Source organism: Neovison vison, chromosome X (genome assembly GCF_020171115.1).
Source record: "Neovison vison isolate M4711 chromosome X, ASM_NN_V1, whole genome shotgun sequence".
In the NCBI taxonomy this organism is placed as follows: domain Eukaryota; kingdom Metazoa; phylum Chordata; class Mammalia; order Carnivora; family Mustelidae; genus Neogale; species Neogale vison.
Genome location: NC_058105.1, coordinates 15,422,228 through 15,434,507, shown reverse-complemented (window position 1 = coordinate 15,434,507; position 12,280 = coordinate 15,422,228). Strand labels below are relative to the sequence as shown.

The window sequence follows — 12,280 nt, the reverse complement described above, 5'->3', positions numbered from 1 at the left end:
TGGGATAGATTCCTGGAAGCGGGGTTACTCGATGACTTACCACTATTTGGGTACATAGATAATGACCAGGCTTCTGAAGTGTCTCCTTAGAGCCCTAGTATTTGAAATCCAACCTGGGGAATTCCACTGTTCTGCCTCACAGTTGTCTTTCTTCTGAGATTTTGTCCTACTGTAGTGGGCACCATATTTCATATATATAAATTTTTTATGCTTTTGGTACAGAGACACTTCTGAAGGAGAAATAACCACGGACCAAACTGTAGTAAGTAATTTTTCAGAATGAATCTACTTGTGACTCTTCTAATACCTGAGTAGATGTGAGTAAAATAGTGCTCCTACCTAAGTGGACACCAGGCCAAGCTCAACTGTGGTCATCGAGGGTCAACTTACATTACCTTCTTTGGCATCTGCACAAGAACCCAGTAGGAAAACCATCCTCTGATTTTTCTGAGGTCCCTGAGGGGACTTTTGGAGGCACATTTTGTGGGCTATGGGAGTGTGGAATGACTTGGGTATTGTCAATGGCAAATGAAGTATCTTGGTTGTAGACTTCTTGGAAAGAAGCCCAGTTCTTCCAAGAATGACACAATTTTTGCAAGACTGGCATTCATATAATCAATCCCCTCTTTATCTCTATAGATTTGAAATCAGGGTGTGACCAAACCATCTCCCACCATCCTTGCCCCAATACTCAGTCCTTATTCCAGTGCCTCCAAGCTTTACCATGTTAGACTCTGAAAGGATCAGCAAGCACAGACCTCGTAAGGTATTTAAATATGAGGGAAATATTTTGATTCTACGAAGTACAATCAAGACCACAGTGCCTTCCAAATTATCTACCATGATTTAAAATGCTTTCTGGAAAGAGTTGAGTCTGAATTTCTTTTTTTTTTTAAAGACTTTATTTATTTGACGGACAGAGAGCACAAGTAGGCAGAGAGGCAGACAGGGAGAGATAGGTGGGGAAGCAGTCTCCCCGCTGAACAGAGAGCCCGATGTGGGGCTTGATCCCAGGACTCTGGGATCATAACCTGAGCCGAAGGCAGAGGCTTTAATCCACTGAGCCACCCAGACGCCTCTGAGTCTGAATTTCTTAATTTAATAAATGATAGATTACATGACCTAAGTAAAATTCCTCTCAAATAATAGGTGTCAAAAGCCTTTTGGTGACAATGAGGTCCCAGAATCAGGCTGCCTGCATTGGAACCCCTGTTCTTCCACTTCCTGACTGGGAGACATTGGGCAACCTAATTAAACTCTCTGTGCCTCAGCTTCCTCATCTGAGGAAATGGGGATGGGGATGACAATATTATCATTCCTCATAGGGCTGTTGGAAAGATGGGATGGAATGATAAGTAAATGCTCGATAATGTTTCCTTGTTATCACCATGTTAGGGTACTGATCCAGAAGGCTCAGACTGCTCTCAGTTCTGACTCATCAGCTGTGTGATACTGGTCAGATGATTGAACTTCTCTGAGACTTAGCTTCCCCATCTAGGAAATGGGGTGATAATCCCTGCATTGCCCACACTACAGGGGTGAGGCAAGGACTAGATGCTTGACTTTTCTGAGTCTGATTTGCAAATGACAAAAATGAGTTACGTAAATGTAAAGCACAATTATGATCACCATTGTTGACAATAAACCCTGTACTCAAATGTGATGTTTGTTTCAAGATTTCAGCGATAATGTACTTTTGTTTTGCATTATCTTGGAACAGAGAGAAGGGCAAGGAATGGCTACAATTTCCCATGTACCATCCAGGTAAGAGCTGAGTTTATTCATAGCTAGTACATTTAGTTCTGATTTTCTTTCCATTTAATTCTGTATTTGCAGCCTGTTGGTCAGAGCTGTCAGAAGGAAATCAAAGTACCCAGTGGTTATTTTACAGATGCTGTAATTGGGCTCTTGCCTTCATGAAATAAGTTGTTTCGGTTGGTCATGGTGTAGCCTAGCAGCCTGCCTTCTGCCTCTTTGTAGTGAAGAGAAAATGGGGTCCAAAGTGGCCATAATTTGGGGATGGGAAATAAAGTGTTTGTTGTCGTCAAAAAAATACTGGAAATACTGAGCAGGGAAGTGGAAAACAACATGGAAAGCATCTTTGGTTCTGTTCAGACGCATGGTCCGGCTCCTTCCGGAACACTGGCTATTGCTGCCCTGCCTGATGCAATTCAGAGAGGCTCACGGGAAGGTCACTGACAAGTTCAGGGTGCTAAGAGCAGAGAGTCTGTTGCAGCAAAGGGAGAGGTTAAAAAAAAGGAGTCCTTTTAAGAGTGGCAAAATGAGAGCTGGGAAAAGACAGGCACCTCATGGAAGGGCAGGATGAGCAGGGACCCTGCTTACTGTGGATCAGTGGCGTGGGATGGACAAAGAAATTTTGAGTTAGCACAGGCACATCTAACTTTCAACAGCCGTATGAAACCTAGGAAATGCGTGCTTCAAAAAGACGTACTGGCAAATAGAAATGGAGAAAAAATCTAGGTAAGCTTGTGACTCTTTTTTTTTTTTTTTAAGATTTTGTTTATTTGAGAGAGAAAGAGGACACGGGCAGGGCAAGAGGGACCGAGGGAGTGGGAAAAGCAGACTTCCCACTCAGCGGGGAGCGGGACCTGGGGCTTGATCCCAGGATCATGAGCTGAGCCAGTCAGCCGCTTAACCAACTGAACCAACCAACCATCCAGGTGCCCCTAAGCTTAAGGATGCTCTGTAATGAGATGACTGGAACGTCTGAGGACATCGCTCCAGCCGTTGAGGTCAAGAACAGCCGTTCTTTTGGAACGTATATTTGAGTGGACAGAATATTCTAGGGATGTACTAGGTATTTGTGACCTTGGCTAAGTCTCAGCTCCCTCATATGTGGAATGGGGACCGTAATAGCTCTACTTATGAGGCTGTTGTGAAGGTAAAATTAGTCAAAATACAAGGAGCGAGAGTGCTACAAATGTTAGCTACTATCACCACCATTATCTCCATTATTATTCTATTATAGAAATAGGACTTCTGCAGAACACATCTTTAGAGACTAATTGAACATGTGCCATTTGCCTTCTTGCACTAATGATGGATAAATTGGAGACCAGAAGGATAAAAGGTTTTCTCCAAAGTAATAAATTCTGAGTACTCCATCTTCTCTATTAATTAGTACAAGCTCCTAGAGAACGCATGGCTGGTTCATTTTATTTTATTTTATTTTATTTTGTTTATTTCATTATTTAAAGATTTATTTATTTATTTGAGGAGGGAGGGGCAGAGGGATTGAGCAGACTCCTCACTGAGTGTGGACAGACTCAGGGATTAATCCTGTGACCCTAAAATCAATGACCAGAGCCAAAACCAAGAGTCAGATGCTTAACCACTTAATCCACTGAGCCACCCAGGCACCCTTCATTGATTTTAATATAATGCAACTGTTGCTGACTGTTCTTTTGAAAATGGGTTTTGAGGGGTGCCTGTGTGGCTTAGTCATTGGGTATCTGCCTTTGGCTCAGGTCATGATCCCAGGGTCCCTGCCTCGGGCTTCCTGCTCAGCAGGAAGCCTGCTTCCCCCTCTCCCACTCCTCTGCTTGTGTCCCTTCCCTTGCTGTGTCTCTCTCTGTCAAATAAATAAGTAAAATCTTAAAAAGAGAGAGAGAGAAAATGGGTTATGAGTTGTTTGTTCTGCGTATGAGAAAATTTATCAGATTTCAATATGCTGTCTTCCATCATTTCTTAAGATTTGCCTGTTGATAGATGTAAAATGTTTGATATTGATAGACTCCCAGTTAAATCATGTGTGTGGAATTTCAACACTGTGTGCAGCTTGCACTTTGTTGACATAAATGCAACATCGTTCTTTTTTGCTCTGCTTTTTAGCTATCTTTGTCAGACCATCCTGAAGGCCAGCTCTTCCTTAGCAGCCTCCGAACTGATTAACAGAATCAAAAGTAAAATACACGGCAACCTCACCCATGGAAACTTCACCAAGGGTCAACTGACGTTATTAGTAAAATCTGAACACGTTGCGGTGAAAAAACTAGGTAATTGGGGGCAGGAGTATTCCATACACATTCAGTCCCCCTTTGTATTTATTTATTTTAAAAGATTTTATTTGTGTATTTGACAGAGAGAGACAACAGCGAGAGAGGGAACACAAGCAGCGGGGAGAGGGAGAGGGAATAGCAGTCTTCCCGCTGAGCATGGAGCCTAATACGGGACTCAGGATCATGACCTGAGCTGAAGGCAGAGGCTTAAGACTGAGCCACCCAGGCGCCCCATTCACTCCCCTTTTTAGAGAGCTCATAACGCATGCGCAGTAAGACATCCTGAGATCTGGAGGGAGAGGAGGTGTCTTCATGTTCCTTTCCACATCCTCAGTGCTCACTTGCCCTTTCCACCTGTTAGAGCTTATAAAAAACACAGAGGGGTTCCTGGAGACCATCGGTCCTCTCTGGGTATCAGCAGTGGCCAGGACATCAGCGGAGTAGGGGGACTGTCCCTCTTGCCTGGGGAGTTCCTCATTCCACACAATAATTGCCCGATAGAGGCTTACTGATTTATGGATTGATATAGCCAGGCCAGTCAACTGAGAAAATGATCTGGGTACAGTCCAGAATTTCTCTCACGGGCATCTCTTTCCTTTAATGGTAAAGAGAAAGGCTATTGGATTACTCTGTCCTCTTGCCATGGCTGCCAGTGGACTGCGGTAAAAACACCGGGCTAAGCCAGATGACATGCAGAGGCAATTAGAACACACGGTCCTTGGCAACAAAGTGACCAGGTAGCAGAGGGCAGCCTGTGATTGCTAGCAACAGTGAGATGGGAGGCAGAGAAGTATAGAAGCCACAGGGAGAGCCCTCCGTGCAAATGGCACTGATGGCTGCCTTCAGAGGAAGCTGGGATTCTCCTGGCTCTCCACTCCTCCCGGCCACTGTACCAACACATAAAGGAAAGATTTTCGGAATCAGGGTCACGGACCCAGTGGGTGGTCAGTAGAACCTGGGGACTTATCACACACACTTAGCCCAGGTCACTTCTCCATTAATGTGACCACACTTGGCAACAAAACCTTGCCCTTGGCACCACCAACAGAGCAGAGCTCCTGTGTCTAATACTGGCGATGGCAGACACTTTGATTTTACTAAAACCAAATCCACCCCAGAGTCCATTAGGAAGGGAGGAACCATCCAGAAGGAGAAGTCAGCCTTTGGTTTCCTGTCATTGACCATGGGGGAGTCTCAGAAGGAGGGCAGCTGGCAGGTGAGGACATCTGAACTTTTGTGTGTGTGGCTTGACCTTTCATCAAGGCAGATGTAACATTTTTAAAAACTGAGACCAAAAAAACAGTCCTGTCAGCTTGTGGTTTTAATGAAACGGACTATGTGTGAGTTTTTCCCAGGAGGCTTACTAAAAAAAAAAAAAAAAAAAAAAAAAAGAGAGAGAGAGAGAGAGACAGTATTTCATGTACTTTCAGTGAAGCCTGATTTAAATGGCCTGGTAGAAAAAGTTTCCTCTTTTACTGGCTAGTGTTTATGTGTCGGGAAATAATGATGGGTCATAATGGATATGCTCATGACTCTTTTAAGTGCCTTATGCATACATTTTCTCCATAGAGCCAGGAAGGTGCGAAGCCCAGGAAACAGTCTCTAAATACAAAGGGACCTATAAGTGGCTCTTAACCAACCCTACTGAGACAGCCCAAATTAGATGCATAAAAAACAGGCATGGCAACGCTACTAGAATCTGGTACGTATTGGCCAAGTTGTTATTGTCCCTCTACCCTGCCCTCCTCTCGCCCTTTGGACCTACTTAAGCATGCACAGGCAACATGAGAGCATTCTGAAAAGATGTTCAAGGAGACAAAAGAGAAAAATACAATCCCCCTTCCCCGCTGGTTTTAGGTTGGCATATTGTTTTCAAATCCCTGTTTCCTGTGTGCCTTTAAGTTTTATGTAGTTTTATGTCGTGGTAATCACTGTCCTCATCTCAATAATGTGATTTACCTTTTCACTCAATAGTTGATCAAACATTTTTCCATGTTTTATGTTCTTCTTCTTAATGACCATTTCGAAAAATTGCCTCAGAAGCTACCTCGTTGATGGGCCATAATAATTTACTAAATCACCCTTCTATTGTTGCCTTATCATTTTCCTTCTTTAAATCATCAGTCCCTCTTCTCTGACTCTCTGCTGTTAATGGTTTATGCCATTACCTTAAGTAGGCAGACCAGAAGGGCAGCAGGTTTTGACAGAGGCTTAAAAGCTCTCTGCTGGAAGGCAATATCTTGGACTGGGTCCTACTCTCTTCATACATCTAATCAGTCAGCAAATCATGCTGGTTTTGTGATCACAGTCAGAACTCGAATGTAACCTTACCTTTCCATCCCTACCGCATGACCCTGGTGCAGATCCTTGCTATCACCCCTCATCTGCTCTTAGAGCAGTCTCCTTCCCTTCCCCCACTCTGGTTCCACATTGCCTCAAGTATGAAGTCCAAACCCTTAAATGTGGAGCTCAAGGCCCACAGGCGTTCTGTTTACCAAGCATGCCAGCCAAAAACGGCCTTTTGCTATTGTGGACCCCAGTGGGTACCTCCCTGTGTCTCGTTCTCCACCTGTGTTATCTGCTCTGTTTCGGGGTGGGAGGGGCCTTTCTCCCGGACCCCGCCCTATTTGTCTGCATCTCTTGTCAGTCGTCCTGGCACGTCTGGGGTGCTCAGTAAATGTGCTCGCTCATCATGAAATGCACTCGACTGAGTTGGATGAGGCATAGGGGAGGGTGGATGTTGAAGGCTGATGAGCTACAGAGGATGCTATGCTCACTGCCTTCAGGAAATGATGTGCGGAGCTAGGGACCAAGTTCTATCAGGAATTTCCTCTTAAATGGGGATAAGAAGGAAAAGTGAAGGTAAGCAGCCATGTCCAAGGGCCAACATCTCCTCCTTGAGAACACTGCCAGACTTCATCTCATACTCTCTTGCCTTTTTACACCTCCTGCATTGGAACCCCCCATTCCCTTGTTCCCCAAGTGCAAAGTGTTCTTCCACGGGGGCTCCCACCTTTGCTATCTGAGCCCAGAGGCTGGGAGTGAGTAGAGGGAGGCATGCCCCGGCTACATTGTGTTCCTTTGTTTGCTCTAAGACTTTTCTGGCCTCATCTTCCAATGAGAAAGCTTTTTGTCCCTCCCTCCCTCCTCTCTTTTTCAGCTCAATCAGTATCCATACTGGCAAATCTCAGTGGGAAAAGCCAAAGTTGAAACAATGCAAACTGCTTCAAGGACTTCCTGATAAGATTGTGGATCTTGCTAACATTACTATCAGTAATGGTAAGTAAGACTGTTCTGTACACATTAATGACATAATGGAACCTTGCTTACTTGGTCTGCTTGACCTGAGATGAAAGGGTAAAGGCAAACCTCATGTAGGAAAATCTACCTTACAACGATCCAATTTCAGGAACTAGGAAGTTAATGTTGGTGGAAGTGGGAGTGGGGCATGCTAAGGTGGGACCGTCAGTGTTTTTTGCTTTCTAGTGCTTTTATTTTATAATTTTTTAAAAAGATTTTATTTATTTATTCTAAAGAGAGAGAATGAGCAGGTTGAGGAGCAGAGGAAGACAGAGAAGCAGGCTCCCCATTGAGCAGGGATCCCAACCCAGAGCTTGATCCCAGGACCTTGTGGTCATGACCTGAGGTGAAGGCAGATGCTTAACAACTGAGCCACCACCCAGGTGCCCCACTAATTTTCATCTTAAAGCAGTTTTTTCTTTAAAGATTTTATTCATTTATTTGACAGACAGAAATCACAAGTAGGTAGAGAGGCAGGCAGAGAGAGAGAGGAGGAAGCAGGCTCCCCGCTGAGTAGAGAGCCCAATGCGGGGCTCGATCCCAGAACCCTGGGATCATGACCTGAGCCGAAGGCAGAGGCTTTAACCCACTGAGCCACCCAGGCGCCCCTCTTAAAGCAGTTTTAACAGGGGGACCTCTGGGGGACTCAGTTAAAAGTCTGACTCTTGGTTTTGGCTGAGGTCATGATATCAGAGTCATGGGATCAAGCCCAAGTTCAGCTCCGCGCTCATGGGGGAGCCTGCTTAAGACTCTCTCTCTGCCTCTCCCTCTGCCCCTTCCCCTGCTCACTCCCACACACACTCTCTCTCTATTTCAAATAATAAATAAATAAATAAATAAATATTTACAAAAAACAATTTCAGGGCACCTGCGTGGCTCGGTCAGTTAAGTGTCTGACTCTTGGTTTCAGCTCAGGCCATGATCTCAGAGTTGTGGGATCCAGCCCCCCTTCTGGCTCTGTGCTCAGCTCAGAGTCTGCTGGAGGTTCCCTCCCTCTCCCTCCGTCACTTTCCTGCTCTCTCTCTCTAAAATAAATAAATAAATAAATAAATAAATTTTTAAAAGATTTTATTTATTTATTTGACAGAGATCACAAGTAGGCAGAGAGGCAGGCAGAGAGAGAGGGGGAAGCAGGCTCACCACTGAGCAGGGAGCCTGATGCGGGGCTCGATCCCAGGACCCTGGGATCATGACCTGAGCTGAAGGCAGAGGCTTAACCCACTGAGCCATCTAGGCACCCCTAAATAAAATATTTTAAAAAAAGTTTTAATAGGTAATTCTTTATGTAGTTCAATATTGCAAAACCAAAAAGGAAATACAGTGAAACATCTTCCCACTGCTGACCCCAGCCATTCAATAAATATCCACAGAGATATTTCATGTCTTTATTAGGAAATTCACACACACACACACACATCATACATATACATATACATATACACATATATTCTTTCTTCCTCCTAGTACACAAAGTGTATGCTGTCCATACCACTCTGCACCTTGCTTTTTTCTTCTGTCAGTATATTACAGAAATGATCAGTTTAGTATACGAAGAGCTTTCTCATGTTTTTTTATCACTGCATTATATTATACTGCGTGGATGTGCCACAATTTATTTCTTTAACCTACTTCCTGTGGGTGGGCATTTATGCTGTTAATAACATTTTATCTTTACCAAACTGCTGCAATGGAGACTGTACATATGTCATTTTGCATAAGTAGGATATACTTGAAGCATAAATTTCTAGAAGTAGACTTGCTGGGTCAGTCGTCCTTTTGATGGTGTCAAAAGGCTCTCTGCAAGGCTTGCTTGGAGCGTGCATACTCCCACTTGAAGGTAGGAAAGCACCTGTTTTGGGGTACTTTTATCAATGCAGCATGCTATCAGACTTCTGGGTCTTTGGTGATTTGATGAACAGAAATGGATATCTCGTTGTGGCTTAAAAATTTTCTTATGAAGATATTCACAGAGCATAACATTTTACCCACTTACTGGGTATATTTCCATGGTTTTTAGTGTATTCACTAGATTGTGCAACTGTCAACTAGTTCCAGAACATTTTGATTTTGATCTCTCCAAAGAGAAGCCCCATACACATTAGCAGGCACTCTCATTAACCCCTCCCACAGCCCCTGGAAACCTCTAATCTACTTTCTTTCTTCTTTTAATTTTATTTTGTTGTAGTAAGAACATTTAACATGAGGCCCATCCTCTTGACATATTTTTAAAGTACAATGTTGAAAAAAATATAAATAAATAAAGTACAGTGTTGGGGTACCTGGATGGCTCAGTTCGTTAAGCATCTGCCTTTGGCTCAGGTCATGATCCTGGAGTCCTAGGATCGAGTCCTGCATCCGGCTCCCTGCTCAGCGGGGGAGTCTGTTTCTCCTTCTGATCTCTCCCTTCTCTTTCTCTCTCTCTCTCTCTCTCTCTCTCTCAAATAAATAAATAAATAAATAAAATCTTTTTAAAAAAATACAATGTGGTATGGCTACCACCAGAACTTATTCATCTTGCTTAACTGAAACTTTATCCCTGTTGATTAGCAACTCTCCATTTCCCCTACCCCTGGCCCTTGGCAAGTACCATTCCACTCTGTGCTTTTGTGAGTTGGATTATGTTAGATTCCCCAGGTAAGTGAGATCATGCAGTATTTGTTTTTCTGTGTCTGGCTTATTTCACTTAGCATAATGCTCTCCAGGTTTATCCTTTTATTTTAAAGTAGGCTCCATGCCCAATGTGGGGCTTGAACTCATGACCCATGCTCTACTGACTAAGCCAGCAGGTGCCCCATGAGTTATAGAAATTCTTTGTATATTTTGGAGATGAACTCCTTATCAAACATATGGTTTGCAAATATTTTTTAGTAAGTTCGCCTTTCAGTCTGTTGATTGATTATTTCCCTTGTTGTGAGACACTTTTTATTTAATGTAGTCCCGCTTGTTTATTCTTGTTTCTGTTGCCTGTGCCTTTGGTGTCATATCCATGAAATTGTTGTCAGGATCAAGGTCATGAAGATTTTCCATTATGGTCTCTTCTAGGGGTTTTTGAGTTTCAGGTCTTGCATATAAGTCTAGAATAATTTTGAGTTGATTTTTGTGTATGGTATAACAGGAGGGCCAATTTCATTCTTTGGCATTTGAATTTTCAGTTTTTGAAACACCATTTATGGAAGAGATTATGCTTTTCCCATTGTGTGTTCTTTGTGCTCTTACTGAAGATCAGTTGATGGTGCATGTATGGATTTATTTCTGGGCTCTCTATTCTGTTCCATTGGTTTATAGGTCTGTTTTGATTACTGTAGCTTTCTTTTATATTTTGATATCAAGGAGTGTGATTTCTTTGTTCTGCTTTCTCAAGATTGATTTGGCTATTTGGTTTATGTGTGTGGGTGTGGGTGTGTTTCTAATGAATTTTGGAATTGCCTTTTCAAAAAAAATTTCTGTCCAAGATACCATTGGTTAAACTAGTTCAGTGAAGTCTATTGTCCCTGCAGTGTAGATCTTCTGATGCTTCTCCTTAGGAGATGCAGGCTTGGGCTTGGACTAATTCTCCTGATGACCAGGATGACTGTGGTTCTAGCTAGGTTCTCACTGTCTCTTTCTCTGATCTCCCTGCCGAGCTTCTGGATGGCGTGCCTGTCTTGGTATCACACCCAGCTGTTAGCCTCTGAATTGCTAGTTGACGGCTCTGTTGTTCTTGACAAAACCTTGTGACATAAATTGCTCCATAGTCTGATCGCATTATAGTCTATCCCCTTTACTGGGACAGAGTATTGCCAGTTTTTGAGGCTTTTCCTCACCCTTCTCTATGAAAATATATCTGTCCTATGGGGCAAGAGCTCGGGAGATGGTAGAGTGATGAATGTGTCCTTCACAAGATGCTTCACCAGAGTCTTCCCTATGGAGCAGGGGCTGTGTGTGAATTTGAGGGGAAGGGGCACTTACCACTGGCACTCAGGAGCTGCCACTGCCCGGGAGGGACCTTCCACAGACCCGAGACAGAAATATGGGAACTTCCAAGGTCCACTGGCTCTCAAATCCACTCAGAATAGTTCTTCTACCCCAGGGAACTGGGGGAGATGGTAACTACCACTCAGCTACCTAGCCCAGTAGAGCAATTTTTCCACAAGGCAGAGCTCTGGGAGATGGGGCCAGTCCCTAGCTCAAATGCCATGACCTCCCACTGTATTGACCAAGTTTCCATAGATTTTGTTGATTAAATTGCCTGTCAATTGGTTGGAAGAGCTCTCATCAACCACCGGGGACTGTGAGTTGTTGTTTTTGCTAACTTTGACCAGTGTAATTGAGGTTGCTCTTGGTGAATTTTCCCCCAACCCCTCCTTTTAGTCTATTCTTAAAGTCCTACCTAACTTATCGTGTTTTGAAAGTGTGCCTAAGATTTCCTCATCAACTCTCAGCCTTTACACACCTTGTCATGTGTAACTCTACCATGTGAATGCCCCCCCGTCTCCCCGCAACATGATGACTAGTTGAAAACTGAGGTGCAGGCATTCCATTGCCTTCCAGGACAGCTAGGGAATTACCTTGAGGCAGTGAACTCCTCAAACTTGTCTTTCTTGCAGAAGATGGAAATTTGAGATCCTTGCCAAGGAATATCTAGAAGAATTAGAAAAGTAAGCTCAGGTCTGATGGTTTCTGGATCCAAAATCATAAGTCAGTACACTAAGGAGGGTTGTAGCTTGAAGCAAGTGGACAGCGAGTTACAGAGGTCTGTGTTTCATGCTGACCTCCCTCCTCTGAGTGACACATTTTTCTTAGACACGATAATAGAATTTTCTCCATAGGAGAAAAAGTTAAACAACCTTAACAACAAAAGAAGCATTGCACTGAGTTAGGATTTTTAGAAAATTAACTGTCAGAAATCACTTTGTTTAAAAAAATCCACGGAGGATGAGAAGAGCTGCACAGTGGCTGTAATGAATGTAACTGAAAATAAA

The 12,280-nt window shown here is 43.5% G+C and overlaps 1 protein-coding gene across 1 annotated transcript in view; it reads left to right on the top strand.

Annotated features, from left to right (window-relative positions):
* The window catches only part of ADGRG4 (adhesion G protein-coupled receptor G4), an 87,988-nt gene that overhangs the window by 28,997 nt on the left and 46,711 nt on the right, over positions 1-12,280 (top strand). The window contains exons 6-10 of the mRNA XM_044234682.1: positions 223-254; positions 1,704-1,764; positions 3,853-4,016; positions 5,589-5,721; positions 7,180-7,298. Of these exons, the coding sequence (XP_044090617.1) occupies positions 223-254; positions 1,704-1,764; positions 3,853-4,016; positions 5,589-5,721; positions 7,180-7,298 (509 nt within the window). The remainder of the gene's footprint in view (positions 1-222; positions 255-1,703; positions 1,765-3,852; positions 4,017-5,588; positions 5,722-7,179; positions 7,299-12,280) is intronic.